This window comes from Lemur catta, chromosome 1, assembly GCF_020740605.2.
Source record: "Lemur catta isolate mLemCat1 chromosome 1, mLemCat1.pri, whole genome shotgun sequence".
Lineage (NCBI taxonomy): Eukaryota > Metazoa > Chordata > Mammalia > Primates > Lemuridae > Lemur > Lemur catta.
This window is the reverse complement of record NC_059128.1, coordinates 67,051,802-67,071,231: the sequence shown is the minus strand read 5'-3', so window position 1 is coordinate 67,071,231 and position 19,430 is coordinate 67,051,802. Positions and strand designations below refer to the sequence as shown.

General features: G+C 38.6%; 2 protein-coding genes across 3 annotated transcripts in view; both read right to left on the bottom strand.

Annotated features, from left to right (window-relative positions):
• The window catches only part of CHD8 (chromodomain helicase DNA binding protein 8), a 60,608-nt gene extending 55,656 nt beyond the window's left edge, over positions 1-4,952 (bottom strand). The window contains exon 1 of one of the 2 annotated variants that reach the window (XM_045526592.1): positions 4,862-4,952. The gene's annotated coding sequence lies outside the window, so the exon portion shown is untranslated. The remainder of the gene's footprint in view (positions 1-4,861) is intronic. The other variant, XM_045526610.1, reaches the window with a different exon arrangement.
• A 2,248-nt stretch (positions 4,953-7,200) lies between these two features.
• Positions 7,201-19,430, bottom strand: part of RAB2B (RAB2B, member RAS oncogene family) — a 15,660-nt gene continuing 3,430 nt past the window's right edge. Inside the window, exons 4-8 of the mRNA XM_045526578.1 lie at positions 13,074-13,156; positions 12,767-12,859; positions 10,685-10,796; positions 10,015-10,083; positions 7,201-8,839 (exon numbers count right to left, since the gene is read on the bottom strand). Of these exons, the coding sequence (XP_045382534.1) occupies positions 8,732-8,839; positions 10,015-10,083; positions 10,685-10,796; positions 12,767-12,859; positions 13,074-13,156 (465 nt within the window). The 3' untranslated portion in view covers positions 7,201-8,731. The remainder of the gene's footprint in view (positions 8,840-10,014; positions 10,084-10,684; positions 10,797-12,766; positions 12,860-13,073; positions 13,157-19,430) is intronic.

Here is a 19,430-nt window from a genome sequence, read left to right as displayed (position 1 = left end):
TAAAATATATAATGTTTGGCACATAGTAGGCAAATAACAAAAAATTTATTATTTCCCATCCAATATTTTAAAACAGTACCACTAAAGCCTTCTCTCAAAGCAAAATTATTCCTCGGAGATTTGGTAGAGCTGATCTGCTAAGCAGAATGGAGATACTGAAACAGATGTAAAAGTTTCACAATTAGAATAGCAGGACTGCTGGGCAGGATGAAAGGACTCTAGTACTACCGTGCTGAGAAAGCAGTACAACCCTTTAACCTCATAACCATGGCAGATTTCAACCAGCACTGGTGATCTAGGGCAACATCCCAGGTAATTCAACTAATCACTTTAATGTTTGTAATATGCCAGTGTCTATTTTATAAGTATTCCATTTACTTCACAATACCTGCTTGTGGTAACTTACAGTTTTTTGACTAGGCTATTTCTTGGTAGTTCACATGCCCAGATCCAAGTTGCCTTAGCTTTTGATTCCCCTGATTTTCAGAGAGCAGTGAAGGAAGTAACCATTGCCTATACCATATATTTAAGACCTGATTAAAAAAAGGTCCCAACAGGAGGCATATTTGAAAAACAAGCAAAAGCACTACATTTTACAGGAGAATTGATATGCAAATAAAGGAAGAGCTGACTAAGGTGCCCACACCCCAGGAAAGGGTGGAAAAAAAAAGAACGTCTGAGTACTGACTAGAAGAAATGAAGAATAAAACAGAGTGAAAGTTCAGTGTTCATGCAACTTGGAAGCCTCTATTCAAAAATCTTCCCATTCACGCAGTTTACTTTTAGATAGATATATACCTGATAAAATCATGTTCTGTACACAAAATTCTCTTATGATTTAGGCTCTAAATATGCAGCCAAACTACAAAAACCATTGGTTTTTTTTCTAGAACCAACCAAAAAGAAATTCCCATATCACTAACAGGACAATGTACCTCTGGATATCCATGTCCCAAAGGAATAATGCCTAAAGATGTCATGCATGCCCAAAACATGTAGTGAAAGAAAAAAAGAAAGCAGGAAATTCCAATGGTTTCTATAATGACCACAAGAAACAATTTGAAAAACCTGGAAGACTTCTTTCTTTTCAAATGAAATTAAGAATTCAGTTACTATGTATTCTTTTCTCAGAAAGTTACTGACATAGTCTTAGAAGAATTAGATTCTCAAAACAAAAAGGTGTTACTACAGAATTACTAATTACTGGAATATTGGGACATTACCAAAAGGATTAGCACTATCATATTTAAAGTGCTAACCTATAGGGGAGAAAAGAAGCAGTCTTAGAAATTATTACCTAGTAATTTCAGTAGTATGCCATTTAATTATCTTTTGAAAATGAAATGAAGTCTGAAAACACAAAATAAAATGAAGCCATACACAATATATTTCTCTGAAAGTACACAGAGGAACTAAAATCAGGAATGTTTTACTCTTTCAATGAAAAAGTTAACCCTTTCTTAATAATTAAGCATAACAGTAAATAATTGTTCTGGAAACTCTTTTCAAGCAAACTAGTGAGGATATACTACAGTATAACCTGAATTTGAAGAGGCTAGAATGTTGTCTAGGTTCCCTACACTGCTGTACTGCTCGGAATACATTCCTGGATCCATCTCTGCAGATTACAATTGTATAGGAATGATCTATGCCAGGCTAATTTCTATCTATGCCTGCTGGATTTTTTTATTATCGTGTAACATAAACATAAAATTAGTGTGTAGAAATTGTTTTATTTTTAACACATTGATTGCCACGTGAGTTGTATTTAACTCAGGTTAGTTTCAAGCCTGCGGTGCATGAAGCAAAACCCTGCAGTCGGTTCCTGAAAATTTTACTTGTTGATGTTCTTATTGTTACAATTAATATTGACAATTTAATTCTAAAAATGTGGATTGCCTTGCATATAACTCATGCACAGAAAATAAAAAGTAACAAATGAGAAAGAATTGTTCTGTTTTAATAAAACACCGTGGCCCCAGGGAAAAATTTTTTTCTAGTATGGCAGTCAATGTGTTAAAAGTCTCCTGCTGCAATCTGAAAGCAAAATATAAGATACTTTAAAGTTTGACCATTTTGCTTCAAGTGATATTAACCAAGAGCCTAGGGAAGGACAAAGTAATAGGCAAGAAAAGGGCAAAAGAAATGCTACCTACAGAACAGCTTAATGAGAAGCCTCAGAGATTAACATACTTCGTAGTTTAAATTTTAAAAATTCAGTAACAGATGAATTTATTTGACAATACAAATACAATGAAAACTTTAAAAGCAATATGAAATAGTTAGAAAATACACAAAAAAGAGCTGAATTATGACTTCATACATACATACAAAACTGAGAGGTTAAGGGGGGGAAAAGTTAGAATTAACTGCATTAAAATGCAGTAAATGATTAAACTTTAGGCAACAGAAAAACTGTTCACCCAACAGGTTCGTTACATGAAAATACAATTGTCACTTGGGTAATAGGTACCAAAGGAACGACATTACAGTCTCAGGCAAAAAGGTACAATGTCAGTGAATTAAAACAAAAAGCCAAGTGAACAAAATTGTAACAGGGAGATGAAAGGAAGATCAACAACTTTGTGAGGCAAAAGAAAATATTCATTAAAGAGGGGATATAAAAAGTTTAACTCAGTAAGGTAGGAAACATAATAGTTTATCAACGAACCAAATGCTAAAGGTAAAATAGTGAATACCAGGGTGGTCACAGTAGTGCCAAGGGCAGGTCATGCAAAGACCTGCAGATCAGGGACTTGCCCAAATGCAAGTCCAAAAGTAGAGTGACTTCTAGAGGTGAGGGTGGAGACTTCAGAGAAATGTCTGCCTTTTCTGTCTTTCTCCCAGGTATTAAGCTCAATGGAAGCTCCAAAGACAGTTTAACTCTTCCAAGGCTGTGAACATACTATCGCTAAAGCATTTAGCATTCATCTGAATGTTACAATCCTTTCACAAACTGTATTCTTTCAGTAAGCAAGCACAGTTTTGGCACCCACAAATTAATCTTAAGAAGTAGTCTTGCTAAGAAAAATGTCACCTTTTTCAAAGGTGATGTGTACAATGGTTTTTTTTTAAAAGAATGATCCCCCTCATTATCCTCTGTTACCTATCAGAAACTAGACCCTTCATATAAAATGTCAATATTTTCCTTTTACTCCGCAGTGGTGGGTACCACAATGCCAAGATTCCTCCACCCCATCACCCAGAGGAGATATAGAGAAGACTGTCCTGGGAAATATGAGATCTGTATTTCCTGGCGATTCACAAGCAGGTACATTTTCTAGCCATATCTAAATGGATTCTGTCAATTTGAGAACTGACAAAACCAAAAGGCCAGATGCACAAGACAGATCAAAAATAGGGAAGGTGAGAACTGTGCAAATGCCCATATGTTGCTCCACCAAATCCCTTATCCCAATCCATTACTCCTTTGGTATTTCAATTTTAAACCTTCTCCCAAGCCTGTCTCTTTACATATGCCTACCCTTTCTTGGGCCAATGTCCTTAACCTTGCTTTGCAGACCCACTGGCATGCCACTCTTGCAACAGAAGGTCTTCGTAAGTGGAAAAATGTTGTTTTTCTTTCATAACTCTCTTTACTTTTAAGGGTTGAGATAATTTTAAAATACTTGAAATAAGTTTCCCACTTCTAGCCCTATGAGGTTGACCACAATTTGTTTTGGAACCTACTGAGTAACCAATACAAAATAAATTCCTAAGCAGAAGACATTATCTAATTAACAGAGGGCATTATCCAGATCACAAATTCACTTTCAGTATCTAATGTGCCCCATACCAGATGGGACCTCAGCAGATGCTAAGGATACCCCAGTCTCTGAGTCCACAAACTCAGAAAAACATGGAAATTAAATCATCTGTGAATGTGAGTATGATGGTTCGATGCAGCAGACACCAAAATGCAGCTCCCCTTGGTTATTTTGAGAGGTTTCCACTATGTTTATTCCTTAAAATAAAGAGTTCTGAATCTTTGACTTCTGACTCACTTTGCTCAATCATTGGAAAGAGACTGGTCCCCTATATACCTCTTCTGTGACGACCTTAATCACTTCAGGACTGGCCCTTAAAATCAGGCAGGAGCTGCTGCATTTGTACAGCTGCCGCAGAGAAGTTCCCTGCGACACTAAAGACAGGTAAATAAAGAAACTGCACTCACTCCAAGGAAGGGGGAGGGGTCTTCTGCCAGTAAAGAGTTTACATAATGCAACAGAAAACCAGTGGGCTCCGCAGACCTGTCAAGGGAGATGCAAGGCTTCAGCTCCTCTCTTTCCACCATCTCTAAACACTCTCCAACAGCCTGCACTTCACTCCCAGAAGACCCACGGAAATTATACCTAAGAATGAATGACAATCTGCATATGCTCACCCCATGCTTTCTTACCCACCTTCATTACTAAAATGCAAAAAGAAAAAAAAAAAGAAGAAGAAGAAAAATCCCTAACCTCCCACTTCTGAGTCCAAAGTATGGAACAACCAAACGGAGCCGGGGAGTCTTCCCTCTTCTGAAGGGGTAAGGAGAACAAGGCTCTGCCTCCAATCTACACTACGCCCAGCGATGCAATGACAAGCTCTAAAAACTCCCCAGTAACCCAGGCAGCCCGCTCGCGGCTTGGCTTAGCTCGGACCCCGATGCCCGGCAGCCGCCCTCTCCCCCGGCCTCTCACAAAGGAGAATGGTTCAGTCCAGAGCATCACCCAACACCTGATCCCTCACAACTGGGTAACAGGAAAGGGGGTGGAAGAGAGGGGAGGAGGATGAATTACTGAAATCAATTCTAAGAGCCTTAGCTTTTGGAAAGGCTACTGGATCAGCACTGAGGAACAGGAGTGAGCGGGAAGCCTACCTGAACAAGTCCCGGTGCTTCCTCTCCAGTCAGCGTTTCAACTCACCCTCTCCGAGAACAAGGCGCCTTCCGGCGGAGCATGGCCAGCCCTCGCCTCAATCTAGCTTGCTAGTAGTCCATTCTCCCCAGGCTCCGCCCCCCTGCTCCCTCACCACCAATGGCAGGGCCGAAGCCGGGCCTCTTCCAGCCGGGTAGTGTGAGCGCCATCCAGGAAGTCTCTTAAGGGTGGGAGGCCCTAAAAGGCTGGGAAGGGTACGTAGACAACCGCAGATATGCCTGATTGAAAATAAAATCTGGCGGCAGTTCGCCCCTGACGGCTCAGTTCACCGGCGGCCAGGCCCCTCAGCATCTTTTTTTGGCCCCTGCCGTTGGGGGCGCTCTGAGCTAAAACAACTCGTAGTTACCTGTTTCTGGGAAGCCATCTTGAATCGGGCGGGTGACTTAGGGACGGGGACAGGGTGGGAGTGCTTCAGCATTTGAAGCCGTTTTCGGCGTTCTGTCCGACTGTTTAGCTCCAGCCTCAACATCTCTGATATATATATATATTGTCAGGATGTCTCTCAGTCACGATGAGAAACTCCAGAATAATGTATGTGGTTAGAGGCAACCACCACCCTCTCACTTAACTGTAGGAATGAAGCAATTTTAACAAATCAAAGAAACAAAAATTAATTCTTCAAACGAGAGTGAATGTTACAGGCTCCTAGGGTAGTCCGTTATAGACACCTCACTCCTCAGAATATCAGAATATGGCCGACGTAAGTTATTTATCTATTCTAGATCCTTCTAATCTTTACCCTTCCCTTGGAAATTTACCAGTGTTCTGACTTTGGCAGTACAGAGCACTGAGTCAGTTGGAAAGAAAGCACAGGATTTAGGGAAGAATTCCAACTTTTTAAAAATTTTATAAAAGGCCTAAAATTAATCAGTAGATCCAAATTACTCGTGAATAGAGGTAATGCAAACGATACAGGCCTTAAGAGAAATTATATGTAAGAAGAAGCAAGACCATTAGAGGGCAGCCTTAGAAACATTGGCTGGAGAGAGTAATGTCTAACAACTGCATTTAAATTGGAAAAGAAATAATTTTATTGTAGGTGAAATTCTCTTGTACTCAATGAGAAAGGTTTTCCTGTATTTCCTGTATCTCTACTGCTATTACAATTTACTACAAGAAATTTTTTTAAACTCGTGAGTGGAGTCCTTCCAGAACATTAAAGTTATTTCTCAAGAAGTAACATAATTGTATGGTCTTACATGGCAGGAGCTCAGAGACATTAAGGAGTCATGAGTCCTTAGCTCCTTAGTCTGAGCAAAGACTTGGCCAAATACATTTCCCTATAGATTGAACAAAATCTGTTAGATTCTCCCCGGCTACTGCTGCCATGGTATCAAATTTGAAGTTAGTATTAGGATTTATCAGAACAATGTGTTTGTCTATAAATGCACATACAGATAGTATCTTAATTTTTAAGAGTTCCTAGAAAGCCTATTATCCTTCCAGTTATCTATCATCTGGTTTGGAATAGACCTGTTATTCAAGGAACTAGTTATAGCATTACGGAAAGGGGAAAGGATATGCCTGATCCAATAATTTCTGCTACCTGCACTTATCTTTAGTATGATTTCCAGTGGTCTTGGCCTTAAAAATCAATCAACACCCAGATTATCTCATAATTACTGTTCTTCATACAGGGTATGAGATCTTTTTTCTGTAATTCTTCATGATTGCTTCACTCAGAACATCAGCTCTTCACTCAGAACACAGGTCATGAATTTGCCCAGATACTTTTGTTTCTCATGTTTCCCTTAAAATTGGTGAAATACCTAAGTACAGAAGGTTATAAGTTGGTTTGGATAATAGAACTGGATGTGGGAGTTGAGATTTTAGAAATATGCTCCAAAATATCAAAATGGTATCTTTTAATGACTCTGAAAGCAGCAACTCTAGGCAGAATGCTGTCTTTGACTAATGTCTAATGCTAAAGATTCTTTTAGATAGTAAAGAAAAATGTCCATATAGAAACTACAAAGTTATAATTAGTTTTTTCCCTTGGGTAAAGAAGCAGGCTATCTCTAAATTCAGGAGCCTCAAATCCTTTTTGGAATGAGATAGGATTTTAAAAAAATCAAAAGCATAATTAAAGCAATACCCCAGATGTCTTCCTACTTCCTATGGTGCAGTGTTAACAATTAATACTACTACTAGGATCAAAATCTAGTATAAAACAAATCCTAAAAAGAAGGCTTCTTCCATATCTTTGATACAATCCCCTGGGAGGAGAGTAGCTAGTAATGTTTGTGATACAATCAGAAATGACACATGGAGTATGAATAGCTTGGATACATGCATATATTTAATAATGAAACAACAACAAAAAAAAATTAGAAAAATTCATGAGACCTCAGTGCTGTGGAAGAAAATGGGACATTAAGAAAAAAAGATATAGCAACTGACCTAGAAGCCTGCATGATGAGTGAAGCAAAGGCAAATTTGGCTAGGAATGTATTATATGCTCTGAAAACAAGAATGGCTAGAGAAGTACCCACTTCTTTGGCTGCTGGATAACAAGCAGCCTTACTTTATGCTGCATGGAATGGAGGCAAAGAGCCGGGGAATGGTAGGAAAGGAGAGGGAAAAGAATAATATAGTACCCAGGGCAAGTAGATGGAAGAGCTAGGTAGAATTACAAAGAGATGACTCCAGGGCCTTTTGTTTCCTCTAAAGCCTAAAATAAATCTTACGTTTTTAAGTATGTCAGTCAGATTCAATGATCATGTAATGAGTAGCACTAGGCACTGTGAAGGAATGGTGGGGAGAATGGTTTATAAAAATAAAAGGAGGACATGGATCCTGCTCTTAAGGAGCTTACAATGTATATGGGGAGACAGATTCCACACATAAAGCAACTACAAAACATATTTACAAAGTTACATATAAATAAATATACATATAAATATACATATGAATAACATGAAAGCTAAGGGGTACTGTATCAATAATTAGAGTCCTTAGGTCAGTCACTGAAGGTTTTCTAAAGAAAATTTTTTTTGACTTTTAAATATAATGTTAGTGAAGAGTAGGGCATGTGCAAAGATATGGAAGTAGGAATAAATATGTCATGTTCAGTAAGCAGATTAGCTTGATTAGAGTACAAAGTCTAACTAGGTCTAGTTAAGAAGTATGATGAAACAGTAGAAGTCTATCTGGTGAAAGACTACAATATTACATCTGGTCCCTAAAACAAAATGAACACAGAACAGATTTTTCTTTAGGTAATTAAGTGGCCATAGGTTCAGGACCAACTCCACTGCTCTCAAAACTTTTGTAGTTACTCTAAGAGATAGAAACTAGCAATGAGATAGTACTCAGCATCCTTAAGCAAGTAGAAGGAACTGCCAGCCTTTTGCAAAAATTCTTATGAAGTGGCAAGTAGATGCCCAAAGGCAAGAAAAAAAACTCAATGAAATTCCTTGGCAGAGGATCTATCATTTAAAGGCCAGCCAGATCACAGTAATATCAAGTGTTCAAGCAGAATGTCCTTGATCCTAATTCTTGGTGGGAAGCAGATTGTATATGCTTATGAAATTATTTATTTTTTAACTACTATGACAATAAACTATGATCCTAACATTTTAGAAATTAAAATAACAGGGTGAGAAGAGCCCTAACCTATAGGGAATGTTCACGTCCCTGAAGAAGGACAGGTCAGCAAGGGCCCAAATTCTCCCTTGGTCTTTAAATGGAAAGGCAAAACATCACACCTTGAAGAGGCTGCTCTCAGCCAAAGCAAGTAAGACCTCTTTCATTAAGCCTATTGATCTGAAGCTGTTCCAGGAAGGGAAAAAAAAAGAGTTCAGGCCAGATGTTCAGCAGCAGCCAGAGTTGGACCCTACGTCACGACTGTTTCGCTGGGAGGCGCTGGGTCCCACTGATGTACAAATTGACTGTTGGGGCCCAATCTTGATGCCATTTGCCTATAAAAGAAAAGAAGCAATAGTTCCCAACTCAGTGTTAAAGTGAATGGGAGAAAGGAGAAATAATTAATTTTCTAAAAGCAGGCATGGCCTTGGCAGTTAACCACGTGCTCTAGCCAGACTGTTGAGGAACAATAATCTATGACAATAAGACTAAGATGATTACCTGTGGCATAAGTATCACAGTTTACTAAAAATGCCTTTACTAAAAATGCCCCTTCCTTTTTTTTTTTTTAAAAGAGACAGGGTCTCCCCATGTTACCCAGACTGGAATACAGTGGCTTTTCATAGCTACAATCATTGTGTGCTATAGCCTTGAACTCCTGGCTTTATACAACCCTCCCACCTCAGCCTCTCAGGTAGCTGAGACTATAGGCATGAGCCACTGTACCCCAGGCCCATTTTTTTTTTTTTTTGAGAGTCTTGCTCTCTTGCCCCAGGTAGGGTACAGTGGTGTGATCGCAGCTCACTGCAACCTCAAACTCCTGGGCTCAAGCAATCCTCCTGCCTCAGCCTCCCAAGTAGTTGGGACCACAGGCACGTACCACCATGCCTAATTTTTTTTCTATTTTTAGTAGAGACAGGGTCTCACTCTTGCTCAAGCTGGTCTTAAACTCCTGACCTCAAGAGATTCTCCCACTTCGGCCTCCCAGAGTGCTAGGATTACAGACGTTGAGCCACCTTGCCTGGCCCCTGTTCCAATTTTTAAGATGTACTATTATACTTAAATTTCATAGCTATGTGCAGAATTAGGATGTGATTAGGTAAGAGTAAGAGGAGGCAAAGAATAGAAGTAGCATATTAGCATATGATTCTTTTTTGTTTTGTCCCAGAATTTGCTTTATAGAAATAGCCCTTCTAAGCAATTAAGAATTATACCTCCCCTATGTTCTGGAATCATAAGAAAATGAGGTTGAAAAGAAAACCTCCCACATTTCATAAGCCTTTTAGATCACCAATTAATAATCTCTTTAAGCATTCTGGGTCTCAGACTTGAGGAAAAACAGAAAATGATGACAGGTTTCTGTGTACCTATATAAAAAAGCAAGTTTGAATTGGCAGAGCTATGAGTAGTATAATGATAGATGGGGAATATAAGCATTCCGTTCTATGGAGCTTCCAATCCTGTTCAGAACAAATCAAAGTTAACTGGCAGCACCCCCACCCTTTCTTACCTCATTGTGGACATCAAATAAACCCTGCTGGATCTTCCTATATATTTCTTTGGCTGTGTTAATGAAGGCCTAAAGGAGACATAAATCATATTATCAGTCTCAAGTTTAGGTAGAGAAATGAGATAAAGAGAATATAAATATTCCTATTTGGATTTCTAAGGTGAATTAGGAACCATTAGAAGGCAATAAAAGTATAGAAGTTCCCCCAAATGTCACTGTAAAAACCATTGAGAGTAATTTCAAAAAGAAAAAAAGGGATTACATGATATTCTGGTACTAATCCAAGATATTCCTAGGATTCCTAGGTTGGCACCTTCTGCAAAGAAAACAAATATGTTCTCTTCTCTATTAGTTACTCAAGATACCATCAATACCAGGCCTAGGAATAACTACAGTAGAACCTATTAGACACTCCAACTAAAGAGATTTATAAGTAACAATGGTGTCTAATCCACACTTACCAATTAATGTTATTCAAAGCAAAAGTAAAACTTTAGAAATCAGGGTAAAAGAAAATGGGACGATTGCCTTAAAAGGAGACATTCTGTTACTATGACCAAAAGACATCCTTTCTTTACCCATGACTTAATGGAGAAGAGAATTCTGAATAAAAGGACAAGATAATGGTGTGACCTCTGAAGAGCTTTCCCCACTTTTTTCCAAATAGTACCTCTTCAACATTGCAGGCTGTTTTGGCTGAAGTTTCCATGAATATAAGTCCATGCTCCCTAGCAAAGGCCTCTCCTTCTTCTCTCTTCACATCCCTACGAGACTCTAGGTCACTGCAAGAGATTAATTAGGAAGAAAACTAAAAGAAGATGCAAGTGAAAGAGGAAAATCTAGTTCTAAAAGAATCCCATAGTGGTTTCAACTCCCAGTTAATTTGTCAAGAATGTAGATGCTACGTGATACTCTCTTGTATAGGGTTACTGATTTCTGTAGCTTCTTGGAAAATATGCTTCAGATTCAGGACAGCTGCTGCATGACTGAAGACAATACCTTACTCTATTATGGCCAGGCACAGTGGCGCACGCCTGTAATCCTGGCACTTTGGGAGGCCAAGGTGGGAGGATCACTTGAGGCCAAGAGTTTGAAACCACCTGGGCAACAGTGAGATTCCTATCTCTACAAAAAATTAAAAAAATTAGCTGGTTTGGCAGTGCATGCCTACAGTCCTAGCTACTCTGGAGGCTGAGGTGGGAGGATTGCTTGAACCTAGGAGTTCGATGTTACGATGAGCTATGATCATGACACTGTACTCCAGCCTGGGCTATAGTGCAAGACCGTGTCTCAAAAAAAAAAAAAATTATATTTACCACCTATGGCCCTTCTAGACTGTAAGCTCCACGAAAGCAAGGGCATGACTTCTTTTCATCTTGCAAACTCGGTTTGGCATGGTGTCTAATACATAGGTTTTCAATCAGTCAGTTGAACCAATAAATAAATACAATTAGCCTGTGGCTGCAGTTCTCAAACAGTGCTCCCTGGGCATGACTACAAACTCACAAGGGTCTCAGGAGATACTTTAAATTTTTGAGGGAAACACAGTAACACTTCATTTCATAACATCACATGAATTACAAATTTAAGATAGTTTGCAGTGTCGACATCAGATCGAGATGGATTCTGTTCAGTATCTTCCTATCTCTGTAAAGCTGTTTTTGGCAGTTACTGTGATAAAAAAGTACTGCACAAAATTCAATATGGAACAGGAAATGAGAGTGGTAGCGCCCAATCTTGATTCCAAAGTTTGAGAAGCTGTGCAGTGTCCAACAGACACACACAGGTCATTAGGAGCTATTTAAGAATGCAATAAAAATATTATTTTTTCTTTTAATTTATGTTTTTCATTTTCTAAACAGTTGCTAAGTTGTTATAAAAAATACGTAAGTTGTTTGAAATTAACTATTTAACAATCAAATTATTAGGTATTTCTTTTGGCCTATGGGTGCCAAGAAATTTACTGAGAATAGCATACATTGACATGTGAGAAAACCAGAACCCTGTGCATTGCTGGTAGGAATGTAAAATGGTCTAGATGCTATGGAAAATAGTATGCAGTTCCTCAAAAAATTAAACACAGAATTATCATATGGGATCTAGCAACCCACTTCTGGGTATATACCCCAAAGAATTCAAAGCAGGGACTTGAACTGATATATGGTCATAGCAGCCTTATTCACAATAGCCAAAAGGCGGCAGCAACCCAAGTGTCCCTGGACGGATGGATAAACAAAATGTGGTATAGGCATAAACATTCATCCTTAAAATAGAAGGAAATTCTGACATATGCTACAATATGGACAAACGTTGAAGGCATTATGCTAAGTGAAATAAGCCAGTCACAAAAGCACAAATATTGTTATGATTCCACTTATATGTTATACCTATAGTAGTCAAATTCATAGAGAAAGAAAGTAGAATGATGGTTGTCATGGGGGCGGGGGGAAGATGGGGAGTTACTGTTGAATGAGTACAGAGTTGGTTTGAGAAGATGAAGTTCTGGAGATAAATGGTGGTGATGTTGCAGAACAATGTGAATATGTTACACTTAATGCCACAGAAATGTATACTTAAAAATAGTTAAAATGGTAAATTTTATGTTACATATATTTTACCACAATCAAAAAATTTTCTTACCGAGACACTAAGAGCACCACAAACTAGAAAAATTTGAAGACCAAGAAACTCAATGTCCACAGAGGACCTAGATAACTCCTGTTAACTATTATTCACACAGATAAAATTTTACCTCTTATTCCCAATCAGCATGATAACCATGTTGGAACTAGAGTGCTGCCGGGCATCCTCTAACCATGAGGTCAGGTGGTTGAAGGTTTCACGTCTACAGCAGAAAAATTTAGAAAGTGGGTCAGGGGCCGATTTTAAAAGGCCAAAACAACACCAAATATATGGGAAAGGGGGAAAGCTATATGTGTAAAGAAAAATATTAGAGAGGTCATTTCTACTTAGCATCCTTAACAGAAACAGTAGATAGAAAAAAAAAAAGCTTTAGACAATATAAGGGTCTCCCTCCCATGCACAAAGGTCTGGCTCACCTTGTAATGTCATACACCAGCAATGCTCCAGCTGCTCCCCTGTAGTAGGAACGGGTGATAGAACGGAAGGATTCTTGCCCAGCCTTTCCCACCAACATGGCAACAAAAAATCCCAACAAAACTAGGTTATTTCCAGAGAACTGACTTTATCACATGCCATCCTAATACAAAGGACTTAACTAAAAAAAGAACTTCTATTAAGAAAAGAGAATTAGGGAAAGGAAACACACCTGCCCAAGGAGAAGCCCAGGTGCGATATCAGTATTTTTCAATAGGAGGGCAATTAATATTTTGGATAGGTCACTTATTCTTCCTGTGAGATTGTCCATCAAGTTACTGGATGATCAGCATCCCTGGCTCCTAGTCACCAAATGCCAGTAGCACCCCATAGTTAGCATGAAAATCAAAGATATACCCATATATTTCACCATATCCCCTATGAGAGAACAACTAGAAATAGGACTGGAAACTCAGGATATGCTGTATTTTCGATCCCACATATGATGTTGAACACATAACATCAATCTTTCTGTTCCTGTTTCTTTATCTGTAAAAAGGAAAATTATCTTAGAGTGTCAATACCCTGTATAATAGAAGATTCATTCCAATGGATCAATGTAGAAAATTAGATACCAAGCACTTAAATTGAGCATATGCTAACTGATGTTTAGTGTTCCACTGATAATGGCAGGACTACCTAGATGGCCCTTGGTGGGATCCTGTCATAGAAAATAGGAATAAAGAACAGGGAAAGAAGCCCAAGGCCCAGGACAGAGTTTTCCTTAAAAAAATCAACTGTCCACACTCTAATATCATTTTCAAATGGGCCAAGATGTTAAGAGCAATTATATTGCCTTCATATACTGGGTATTTTTGCTTTCTTGATGGAATAGGATTTTTGTTTTTGTTTTTTGCTTTAGGGAAAGCAAAAGCATCTTTTAAATAATAATATGAATACCCTGTGCATTGAATCTATCCTATTAGGAAAGTTTTCACATTCTTTTTTTTTTTTTTGAGACAGAGTCTCGCTTTGTTGCCCTGGCTACAGTGAGTGCCGTGGCGTCAGCCTAGCTCACAGCAACCTCAAACTCCTGGGCTTAAGCGATCCTACTGCCTCAGCCTCCCGAGTAGCTGGGACTACAGGCATGCGCCACCATGCCCGGCTAATTTTTTTCTCTATATATATTTTAGTTGGCCAGATAATTTCTTTCTATTTTTGGAAGAGATGGGGTCTCGCTCTTGCTCAGGCTGGTCTCGAACTCCTGAGCTCAAGCAATCCACCTGCCTCGGCCTCCCAGAGTGCTAGGATTACAGGCGTGAGCCACCATGCCCGGCCAGTTTTCACATTCTTGAAATCATTTATCCTCATATCCCTACATAAAAGGTGGGAAGTAAGACTACTGTTCATATTTATAGATAGGAAAATTAAGATTGAAGACATGGGAAGATAAATGGTTTTCTCATAGTATAATACCAATAGTAGTGATGATGCTAATGATAACACTGCAACTATTTTTTGGCCTACACAATGTTTCAGGAACTATACGAGACAATTACATGTATTATCTTATGTAATTCTCTTAGCAGCCCTGGGGCAGATATTATTATTATTCCCTTTTAAAATGGGGAAGATGAGGCTCAAAGGGACAAGTTTAGTAACTGGCCAAACATCATAAAGCTTGTAAGTGTTGGAGCCACAATTGAAACTTAGGATCTCAGTACTTCCTAGCACAAAAATATGTTCTCTTAGTCAATAGGGGCTCGCTCTGTCACTCAGGCTAGAGTATATGGCACAATCATAGCTCACTGCAGCCTTGAACTCTAGGGCTCAAGTGATCCTCCTGCCTCAGTCTCCCAAGTAGCTGGGAATGCCGGCATGCATCACCACGCCCAGCTTAAATCGTGGTTTGAATGTGAGAAGAGTTCCAGTATACTAACTCTAAGATTACTTTTCCAACAACACAAGAATCTCTTTCTACAAAAATCATAAAAACATTTTAGTGAGTTCTATAACTGTTAGAACATCAGCATCTAAAAATATAGGCCAGCAAGGTGGCTCACACCTGTAATCCCTGCACTTTTAGAGACCAAGGCAGGAGGATCACTTGAGACCAGGAGTTTGAGACCAGCCTGGGCAACACAGCAAAAACCAGTCTCTACAAAAAATAAGGAAAATTATCCAGGAGTAGTGGTGTGTGCCTGTAGTCCCAGCTACTCAGAAGGCTGAGGCAGCAGGATCACTTGGGCCCAGGAGTTCAAGGCTTCAGTGAGCTATGATTGCACCACTGCACTCCAATCTGGGCAACAAAGCGAGATCCCATCTTTAAAGAAATATAATAATAAAAAAAAATAAGGCCGGACACAGTGGCTCAAGCCTGTAATCCTAACACTCTGGGAGGCCAAGGCAGAAGGATCGCTTGAGGACAGAAGTTCTAGACCAGCTTGAGTGAGACTGCATCTCTACAAAAAATAGAAAAAATTAGCCAGCGTAGTGGCACGTGCCTGTAGTTCCAGCTACTTAGCAGGCCGAGGCAGGAGGATTGAGGATCACTTGAGCCCAGGGGTTTGAGGTTGCAGTGAGCTATGATGACACCACTGCATTCTAGCCAGGGTGACAGAGAGAGACGCTATCTCAAAAAAAAAAAAAAAAAAAATTAATTAAATAAATAAAATAGTTCTAAAGTCCTTTGTCAGTAATACTGATAACATTTTAAGTTTTAAAAAATACTTTTTCCCTCCAAGAGTTCACTTAAAGTTTTTTATTTACTTCCAAATACTTCCACGTCTTACATTATTTGGGTCCTGTTTTCCTTTTATCTCTGACTTTTTCTCCTCTTCTGCTATAACCAAAAGCCCTCTTCCACTTCCCCTATGGCTTACCAGAAACTAAAAGGGAAAAGTTTGTAGAAGGCCCACATGATGGTTGAATCACATGGCGGCATTTAACTTTAGCAGGTGAAAATACTTCCAGTAAGTCGTCGGAAAACCTTTTAAAATCAAATCACTCTACTTCTTCATTTCAGTCTAGTTCATGAACCAAAGTGTGTGAGCTAGAAAGAGTTAGTGGTTCAACTTGGGCTGGTCTGCATCAGTCCCAGGTGTCCTTTTCCATACCCAGTAAAAAATATGAAGCAGCAAAAAACTAAGATGAAAGGTTTGATAAGAGAATAATTTCTCCCAAGTGGAAGAATCATATTATACTCTCAAGATACAAAGTTTGAAGTATCAACTCCTAGAAAGTCAGATACACTCTTTTCCTAAGAATCAAAATGCATTCCTGCCAGTGAAGGATTAAGGACAAAAATTTTTTAAATGCATTCCAAAGTAAAATACAAATTAATTTGGGATTATTTAATCAGTATTTTATATTAGCTACAATACAATGCCTCTTTATTAGCATGGTTATTTGGGAATACATATACACACACACACACATATACACAAGATAAAAAGTAACATCGTTCTTTAAATCCTTATCAATATGAGAACAGTGACAACAAAAAACTTTGGATAACCTGATCTCTTCAAAATACCCCCCCATGGTAATCCCTAAACATTTTCATGTAGAATGGATTTGGAAGTAAGTGAGGGAATGGGTTAACAAAAAAAGTGGGAAGATAAGGTGGGTAAACAACGGGCAGGAGATTAGGGCTGAAAAGGGAGAAATGATCAGCCTTACCCAGAAAGCAGCTGACAAGACAGACGCTGCATTATAGTAGTTATGAATCTCTTAAAATCTCAAAATAAGTAGAAAACCACAGTATTCTAAACTCTGTTTCTTTTTATCATTCAGCAAAGGTTAATCTCAAAAGAATTTATAAAAGGGAACAGAAAAAGAACAGTTGAATGGCCATGTAGTTCTTAAGGATCCTTTCCACACAGTAGTAGCTCTCAATTTTCTTACTTCATGATCTAACCACGTTTAAATGAGCACTTAAGGAAAAGAAAAAAAGAAAAAGCCAGCAAGCCAACACATGGCCATGACCATACCATTAATTAGTACTTACTGGGTTTTTTTCCCCTGGCATCAAAACATCCATTTTTGGAAATGGTAAAGGTTTAAGTTAAAGAGTTTGAATCTAGTTTACACCAGTCTTGACACCTACAGGCTTCATTTTTTGTCACCTTCTCAGAATGTATCCTGCGGTCTCTTTAGGGGGTCAATATGGGAAATATAAAAATCAAGGGATAATAAAAGGAGAGTTGCAATACCTACTTGGGTTAATAATCACACAGAACCCCTGAGTCTCAACAATGAAAGGAGGAGGGAATAAGTCGCAGGTGTTTAAAAAATATATGGACTTAACCTTGGTAACAGATATAGAGTAAAATTTCTTAGGCTTTATTCGGGGGGGAAAGGCTAAAAACAAAGACTGGCCAAATGAAGCAAGTCTGGAGATTTTATTTATTTATTTATTTTTGAGGCAGAGTCTTGCTCTGTTGCCCAGGCTAGAGTGCTGTGGCATCAGCCTAGCTCATAGCAACCCCATACTCCTGGGATTGGGCAATCCTTGTGCCTCAGCATCTCAAGTAGCTGGGACTACAGGCATGCACCACCATGCCTGGCTAATTTTTTCTATATATGTTTAGTTGTCTGGCTAATTTTCTTTCTATTTTTAGTAGAGACGGGGTCTTGCTCTTGCTCAGGCTGGTCTCAAACTCCTGACCTCGAGCAATCCTCCCGCCTTGGCCTCCCAGTGCTAGGATTACAGGTGTGAGCCACCACATCCGGCCAAGTTTGGAGGTTTTACAGGTATCTAGCTAGTTTATCAACTATTAGAAATGTGAAAGGCTTCATGATCCTATAATTAGGGTGACTCAATATGGTGAGATGAAAAATTTGATCAGAAGGGCAAAAGATTTTTAAATGCCTAGAGATGCAACAAATTTACAGGAGAATATCATCCTAGTTAAAAGCACCTGATTAATCAGTGCATCCAAAAGAGGTAACAACTTTAGAGATCACCAGAAAAGGACTGTCTAATAAGGCCCTAGAGCAGCAAAAAAAACTACTTTAAGACATACACTTGTGGCCGGGCCAGCCGTCTCTACTAAAAATAGAAAGAAATGATCTGGACAGCTAAAAATATATAGAAAAAATTAGCCGGGCATGGTGGCCCATGCCTGTAGTCCCAGCTACTCGGGAGGCTGAGGCAGAAGGATGGCTTGAGCCCAGGAGGTTGAGATTGCTGTGAGCTAGGCTGACACCATGGCACTCTAGCCTGGGCAACAGAGCGAGACTGTCTCAAAAAAAAAAAAAAAAAGACATACACTTGTGTGTGGTGGGGGGGCTGATGGATGACAGGGAGGAAGAAGGTGGCAAAAGGGAGAAAAAGACAAAATAACTTGTGCACTGCTTGTAAATATAATGGCTTTAGCTCATTTATCAGAAGAAACAATAACATAGTAAGAAGTAAAGAAACATAGGAAGAAATTTTAGCTGAATATTAATAACTATTTGCTAACTCCCTTTAACTAGAATAGAGACTAAGATATTTTCCTTACGGAAAAGAAAGGTACAAGTCAAATGAGATAATGCACATGAAAGCAATTTATCTGGATGAAGCAAAATTACACTACGGCAAGCTAAATTTTGGCAGAGCTACATTTATCAAATTTTAAGATATGCATAACCTTTAACCCAGAATTTCCATTTCTGGGCAGGTATTCCACAGCAATTCTCAAACATTTGCATAAAAACTTAGTAAATAACAATGAATGTTCAGTGAGACTTTGCAATAATGAAAAATTGTAAACAACCCAAATTTCTATCATTGGGAAGATAGTTAAATAAATTATGGTACATTCTATGACTATGCAGTGGTTAAAAGGAATGAGGTAGATCTATATGTATTGATAAGGAAAGGTCTCTAAAATAGAGATTGTTTAATAAAAAGATAATCTAAGTCACACAGCTAGGTCTACTTTGTCACAACTCTATACATGTGAACATTAATAAATACAAAACCAATACCATATGTTTGTGTTTATATTCATGTATTTAAATGCACAGAAAAAGTCTGAAAGCATATACATTGAATCATTAATAGTGAATTTCTCTGGCAGGGTAGCAACCAAGACTGGGAGGGAGAAAGGGTTTATGTGTATGAAGCAGACATCCACTTTTGACTCTAGAAACTTATATTGTTGATTTTATTTTCACTAAAATAAATTAATATATTACTTGGGTCATATAAAACAAAAATTAAAAGATATGGCATTCAGAATTTGTAACTATAACTTCCCCATCTTTTTGATTTCGTGCTTCCTCTATTTCATCTTCACCATTAATCCCACCTTCACAGCCCTTTTCCCCTGCATCAGCCTTTATTGTTATATTTGGGTCTTGGTCAGGGA